Raw genomic sequence first — 7,664 nt, forward strand, 5'->3', positions numbered from 1 at the left:
GTAAAACAAAAATCACCCTTTTTCCAACGAAAAAAAAAAAATGCATAAAAATAAGATTTTTATGAAAACAGTGAATGAAAAAATGCTTACCAAAACAGTTGCTAAATTAGGATAAAATAGAAGGATCAGAGTTAAATTAAATGAAGAGCCATTTGGAAGCCATGAGAGCCAGCTCTTCTGCGGGAGATAATTCGCATACTTCCAATCACTATTAAGGAGTCATAGATCTCATCATTTTAAATGTTCTGCCCCACCCTTAATCCCCCCCCCCCCCCCCCCCCCCCCCCATCTTTGATATCTATGTGTAAAGGGAAAATTGTCAGTGAGGGACCCTCATCTGAACTGCCTAGGTCTTTAAACAGAAGCATTCCCTGCTCTGAGACAGGATTTCCTCTGTGCCACACAGGATGCTTCGTAACGTCGGATCAGGCAGGTATTTCAAGAACAGAGCTCTGGATGAAGGAATCAAAAGGAAGAACTGTATTTAGCATGTTCTGTTCTTTTCCTATTAGACCACTCAATCTCCCAAACAGATCATTCATTGATGACTGTGTCTTTAAGTCATTAGTTCCTGATTTAATTTCACATGCCTACAACACACACACACACATTCAAAGAAGGTATTTTTTAAGGATAATCTTTGTCTCAGAATTTTTTCTGCAAAGCAAATTTACTCAATTTCTTTTTTGTTGTTGTTCCTTGGTCTTTGTTCTAGTGCGTGATGTGTGGGTGGTGTTGGTCTGTCTGTTTTTTTGTAGCAGGCTGTCAAGTATGGATGCTGTGCCCCTTTGTACAAATTTTCAGGCTGGATGCCACGTCCTCTCTCTGGCCAACTTGTTTGATCGTGTTATTCAACACTCAGCCAGGATGCATGGTATTTCAAACAACCTTCACTCCGAGTTTGTAAGTAGCCTCATAAAAATTGTCTAAATACTTTTCTAATGATGTTTATTGAACAAGTCTGATATTAAAATGTTCATGTTTAATCAAACTAAATGTGTCAGCACAAACATGGTGTCCATTTATAATTATGACATTAGCAATTTCTATAAACGTACGCCAAACTAAAATCTTGACTTTTATTATGAAGCTGTCAAATATGTGTCCAGTCAACATCTGTGTGTCTACAAAACAAGTAATTTTTGGCATTTTCTGACAGCAGATCATTTTGAAATATTTGAGGGAGAAATGAAAAAAGAAGGAACAGCCACAGTGAACTGATAACCTTTACAACATATTTATTTCCATCCCAATGCCACTGAAAACTGATAATGTTTGCTCACAGACTGATGGGAAAAAATGGCAAATTATTGCCTGGCATCTTAATTAAAACAACAGTAATCTGTGACTTAAGTTTTTAAACTGCATTGCTGTTACCACTACCAGACCTAAAATGTTCAAGATTTGTGGATAAAACAGTTTATTTGTAGTTTAATTCATTGTCTAATTGTACTTGGGATTTCTACGATCTAGCCAATACTTGCTGATACATATAAACAGGGTAGAAAAACTAATAGAAACTGTCAGAATAACAAAATATTGTTTAACAATATTTTTAAGACAATTCTAAATTCTACCTCTGTTGTATTAGAATTAGCTATCTGTGTACATGGATAGGAAGTCATCTTTTATTAGCTCTGTACTCTAGCTACAGATGATATTTAAATGACACCTGACCTCCAACATTTCACTGATGTTTGTCCTGTCAGGAGCTTTACTTCTTTCCCAGTAAGAGTCAGATTGGCCGGGTCAGTCGCAACTGTCATACCTCTGACATCCTTACACCAAATGGCAAGGAGAACGCTCAGAGAATGGCGGTGAATTAACTTTTTTTTATAAAGTTATCTCTTAGTTCTCTCTTCCTTTGAATTTCTTTTCATTGTTCTATTGTACAACACACCATATAAATGACAAAAGTTTCCATGTATAATGTACATTATTCCTTAATAATTTTGTTGATTATCCCTTTACTTTTACTTTTGAATCCTTTTGATTCTACCTTTACCTCTGACTCAAAGGGCAACTTCATTTTAAACTGACTTGTAAATGTACTGTGTCCACCTCTCCTGTTGTTACTGTAGAGGTCGGAGCTGACCGAAGTGATTCTAAAACTCCTGGTGGCATGGAAAGATCCTCTGTGGCATTTTCATCAGAGCATGGCTCACCACCATGACTTCAATAACTTCAGCTCCAATAAATCTCTTGAAATGAGTGACATGGTGCATGAGCTACGGAAAGGTGTACAGAAAGTGGTTGAGAAGGTACAGTAGGTCTTTATATATTTATAAATGTAGTTTATCAGAACGCCAAAATAAAATGGCGAGCCTGGCACTTCACAAGAACCCTGTGGTGTTGACTCTATTTTAAAGAAAATTTTAAATCTATTATGTTTTACTGTATAGTTTGATTATTTCCTGTACTAAACTCTTTACATATCATTTTGGCATTTTACTCTGATCATTTGGGGAAATCATCATTTCTATCTCGCCCCCTCCCCAAACATGTAGGTATTTATTTTTGGGACTTTTAATGTTATTATTTTTTTTTTTATTATTATTATTATTATCATTAGATTTTTTTATGTATTGCAACTATTATATTTTTAGTGTGTCTTTTATATATTGTACTTTGGCACATCTATCACCACCACCTTCTTCTACTCTTTGTCTACCACCACTATGTCCGGTTGATTAGCCAGGACCTGTTTGTCAGTCTGGAAGGTGAAGTTCCACAGAACCTTGGCCCTGTTGTTCTCAGCCACCTTCTGTGGTGGGATTCGGATACTTCTATTCCATACTGGGTAAAGATGTTCCTGTACACTATTCCAGCCACTTGGTTGTGTTTCTCCATGTATGCTGACCCGGCTAGCATCTTGCACCCTGCCACTATGTGCTGGACTGTCTCAGGGGCATCTTTGCATAGTCTGCACCTTGGGTCTGATCTACTCTTGTAGATCTTGGCCTCTATGGCTCTTGTACCTAGGGCCTGTTCTTGTGCTGCCATGATTAGTGCCTCTGTGCACTAATTGTTCTTGCCATTCAGCAGATTTTCAGGACTTACCTTACTCTATTTGGTTGAGGTTGACTTCCTTGCCGCTTCCTCATGGTTTCCATTATCCTGTGGGATACCAAGGTACTTGTAGCTGTCTTGGATATCACCTATGTAGTAGGTCAACCCCTTCAGTTCTTGTCATCTTGTCTCACTTGTCCAATCCGAATTGCATCACAATATCATTGCTGTAGATCCTGGTGGCGTGGATCAGTGAGTCGATTTCTCGCTCGTACAGCTTTATGTCATCCATGTAGAGCAGGTGGCTGATTGTTGCTTCACTTTGGAATTGGTAACGATAACCACTCTTTTTGATGATCTGACTGAGGGGCTTCAGGCCAATGCAGAACAGCAGTGGTGCATCTCCTTGGTATATGCCGCCCTTGATGTTGACTTGGACAATTGGCTTTGAGTCGGCCTCTAGGGTTGTCTTCCACATTCCCATCGAGTTCTGGATGAAGGCCCTTAGGTTCCTGGGGTGTAACGGTATACACAAGTCACGGTTCGGTACGTACCTCGGTGTGGGGGTCATAAGAAACTAACTAAACTTAGTTTAGTTAGTTTATGAGAAACTAACTAAACTAACTTGTTGCACACACGTTTTTTTTTCCTCGCACCAGTGACAGACATATCGGGATGACGCCGTCTTATGTGTGTTAGCATGTTTGATGTATTTCCAGTGACGTACCGCACCTCGAAACATCATCATGAGCCACTTGCTTACTCATCTTAGCCACAATTATGCCTGACAGGGCCTTCCATGTTGTGCAGAGACAGGTTATTGGTCGGTAGTTGGGTGGGACAGGTCCCTTCTGAGGGTCCTTCAAGATTATTACTGTCCTGCCCTTTGACCCATCCCTCAGCAGCTGGTTCATCTGTGCTGCTAGGCGTTCATGCAGTGCGGTTAGCTTCTTCAGCCAGTAGGCATGGATCATATCGGGGCCTGGTGCTGTCCAGCTCTTCATCTTTGACACTCTTGGATGTCTGCCATCGAGATGGTTACTGGTTCTTGTTCTGGGAGGTTGCTGTGGTCACCTCTTAGGTCAATTAGCCATGGGGTATCTTGGTTGTGTGATGCCTCTCGGTCCCATATGCCCTTCCCATATTCTTCCACCTCAGCTCTTGGTGGGTCTGACCAGTTGTTATTTCCCTACCACTGAGAATACACCTTGGCTGGTTCAGTGGAGAACAACCTGTTTATTTTTCTGGCCTCTGCCTCCTTGGTGTATCTCTTCTACTGGGTGGCCAGGGCTGTTAGTCTCTGTTTGGCCGTTTCAAGTGCCTAAGGTATGGAGAGCTTGTTTTACTTCCTGGGTGTGCCTTTATTCACCATGCTGCCTTTCTGTAGCTCTGCTAGCTGGCTAACTTCTCTCTGTGTTATGTTTTGATCTTGTACCCAAGCATTTCAAGAATTACTGTTGCTGTACTGTGTAACAGCGCATTGGTCTCAGTGATGGATCTCTAGTTGTGAAAGGAGTTTTCGAATGAAGATGTTGGCACACTGCGCTGACATTAATCTGTCAATTATTTTTTGATCAGTCAATCTGTTGTTGATTGTTTGTTAAATTAATATGTTAGTGTGATGTACTGAGTAGATGAATGTAGCAATAACTATAACTGAACCTTTCCTAATAAATGTTATTCAACCAACCGACAAAATTCAACAATATTCAGGTTGGTAAACTATAGCTCACCTTGGGAGTTCCCCAACCACTTAATCTTATTCTTTTGGGATTTTGGTAGGCTTGAGCTACTTATTTACTGGATAAAAGTATTAACGACAAGAAAAGTCTTTTAAGTGCCTGGCTCTCTGTTGAATTAATTTCCTCACATTTGACGGTTGGATAAGGGCTTATTTAGTAAACATTGTGACGCACACAGGCACGTTTTGCTTGATTGGTGTATTTTGGTAGTCGATATAATCGATGACGTAAATGAGTCATTGCATTCCTTCGACCCTTTCCATCCCTCCATGCTTTTCCCTCATGTTCCATCTACCAATAAACTTCTTGGCGTCACTGTGTTCCCACAGTGTGTCTTTCTAAGAAACTAACAAGCTCAGGATGATAGAATGTAATGCATATATTTTAGGTTATAGTGGAATTTCAGTTTTAAGTGTGTGTAATCTGTTATTTGTTTTCTTGTTTTACTCTGCAACTGTAATTAAGAAGTAACCAAAAGTGTTTTTTTTTTTAAAAAAAAAAGGCAAAAGGAGTTTTCTGAGAACTCTACAAAAAATTCTACAAGTCCAGTTGCCTTTTTTAAACGCTTTTTGGATATACCATGACCTGGATGACTGAGAACCTTCACAGACATGTAATTAAGAAAATCAAAATTAAAACAAGACATCAACCTTCAAGAACAACTCCTGTTCAGCCCACTTCTGAGTTTTCGTATCTGTTAATTTTCAGGATGTGTGTGTACTCAGAAACAATAATGTGTCTTCTTTCTTGTGAATGGGTTTGTTTTAATTGTAGGAAGCTGATGTGCATATGTGTGTCCTTTCTGCTTCAGATGCAAATGTTGGGAATAATAAGTGACTCTGTGAGCAGCATGGCTTCTCCTGAGGCTAGGTTGGCATCTGACAGTAATGGATGGCGCCTCATGAAAGACTATGACCTCCTCTACTGCTTTCGCAGAGACTCCAACAAGGTGCAGAACTATCTCAAGATCCTTAAGTGTCGCATCGTTCCGGAAAACGGTTGCTAAAGGATATGCATTTTTGAACCCTTTTTGGATATGCTAAAGGATAAACAATAGAGATTGTGTTTAACTTTTAAAAACACCAAAATTGAACTGGAAATGCTTTTGTTAAAAAATGCATGGTTAATGCTGTATTTTTTGTTGTCGGACATTAACTGATACACAGCAGTGTTCAGTCAGTGAGTGAAGGGGTATTAAAATCCAAATCCTCTGCATGCCCTGCACTTCATATCTGATATTATACAGTATAGTCTATCTTCTACAATCTTTCAAAAATGATGAACAAGATGGAATGACTGTAATACATGTTATGATTGACCACTGTAAAATGCAAATCATGCTGAAATACATCCAAATATATACTCCAGATTTTAAGTCTCATGCATTACATTGTTGCACTTTTTTTGTTAGTGCACATTTTTATTAATTTTATTTTTATTCTCTGCTTATTAATGCCATTTTAATATTTTAACACCATTTTAATGCAAAATCTATACAGTTTCTCCTGTTTATATATATATATGTCAGATCACAAAGGCTAATTATTTGACACACATACATGAAATACAATACTTAGACTATCGAAACTAACTAAAACAAAACTACACTTGAACATAGATCCACATTATATCAACTACATAAAATGTCAGAAATGTCAGGAAAAAAAAAATAAAATAGATAAAACTGATGTGTAGTTTGGTGTTGTAGTTTGTCCCATCCACAAACACAGATGAGTTAGGTATAGGTGTAGGCAGTATAGGTGTGATTTATAACATATACTTCAGCCAACCAGCAGGGGGAGCGCCACACGCTTTGGTTTTTCTTTTGAGGAGCAGTCATGAATCCACTTTTGCGTGTTGGACACTGACACCTGACCAGGTAGTCTCACTTATATCGGACTTGCTCCTCTCTTTTTCTCCCGTCTGGACCACTTGCACTGGAGCACGGGTGTGGCTAAAAAAGCAGTTGCTAAAATGCAGGCTTGTAAGTTTCATATGATCTTCAATCTTTTTCTGTTTCTTTCTTTCCCTTCAACAACCTTCCCATTTTATTTTTTTTTTTTTCAATTTCAGTTGTCAATTTGTTTACTTTATTTTGGAGGGTCTTCGCATAATATTTCCACTGCGCGGCTGTCAGTGGGGGGCCCCAAAGGTCACCGAACAACCCGTCAGCTATCACGTCGCTACACCATTTTTCAAATTCTTTTAGTTCTCTTTTGACTCTTTTTTTCCGGCAAGGATCGTTTTATTCTATCTCTCCCTTCCTTTAAATAGGCTTCTAAGGACCCTAGTTCTAATGATTCTGACTCACACATCCTGTGTTTTCATTCACACGATCTGGCCAGCTGAGAAATGCGGCACGCTATGTCCAAAGTACTCAGCTCCGAAGACCGATCACGTATGGATTCGGTCTTGACAGCAGAACTTATTCAGACCCTTTGAGCAGCCTACTTCAACAGACAGTGAACTTGTGTTAGCACTTTAAACCCACCTCTTCACTACAGAGGGGTGCTTTAACATCCAGACACTCAGGCAATGTGGGCCTGAGTATCGAGATGAGGGACCTTTAAACCCACCTCTTTACTCTTTTCTTTTATTTCTTCACTTCTAATCCGTACGAATTCTTACAAACAATACTACTGTTGGATCATACTCTCACAGCCATGCAATGTCTCGTAAGACATGCAGAAATTTGTTTAAAAGGTTTTCTGCTTACCTTTTTATTTAGCTGCGGCCTCTGGCGGTAAGAGACGTTTCTCATGTGTAACTATTGCTTTCCAGGTAAACCGGACGAGCCCCCAATTTGTCGAAGGAGGAATTTTTCCATCTCCTTCAGCCCAGGTTCTTTATACCTATTGGAAAGGTTAGTTCGACTATGAATAGACCACCCGACAACTTCTCTCCAATTGAAAG

The 7,664-nt window shown here is 39.4% G+C and overlaps 1 protein-coding gene across 1 annotated transcript; it reads left to right on the forward strand.

The window, feature by feature from the left end:
• Nucleotides 1–771: 771 nt before the first annotated feature.
• On the forward strand, nucleotides 772–5,834 carry prl2 (prolactin 2; the record flags this gene model as incomplete). Its single annotated transcript, XM_084573844.1, has 4 exons — nucleotides 772–903; nucleotides 1,710–1,817; nucleotides 2,082–2,261; nucleotides 5,563–5,834. The coding sequence occupies 4 exons, from the start codon at nucleotides 772–774 to the stop codon at nucleotides 5,755–5,757; spliced, it is 615 nt and encodes a 204-aa protein (XP_084429970.1). The 3' UTR covers nucleotides 5,758–5,834.
• Between the last annotated feature and the right edge of the window lie 1,830 nt (nucleotides 5,835–7,664).

This window comes from Chelon labrosus, assembly GCF_963514085.1.
Source record: "Chelon labrosus genome assembly, chromosome: 23".
NCBI classification, from domain to species: Eukaryota; Metazoa; Chordata; class Actinopteri; order Mugiliformes; family Mugilidae; genus Chelon; species Chelon labrosus.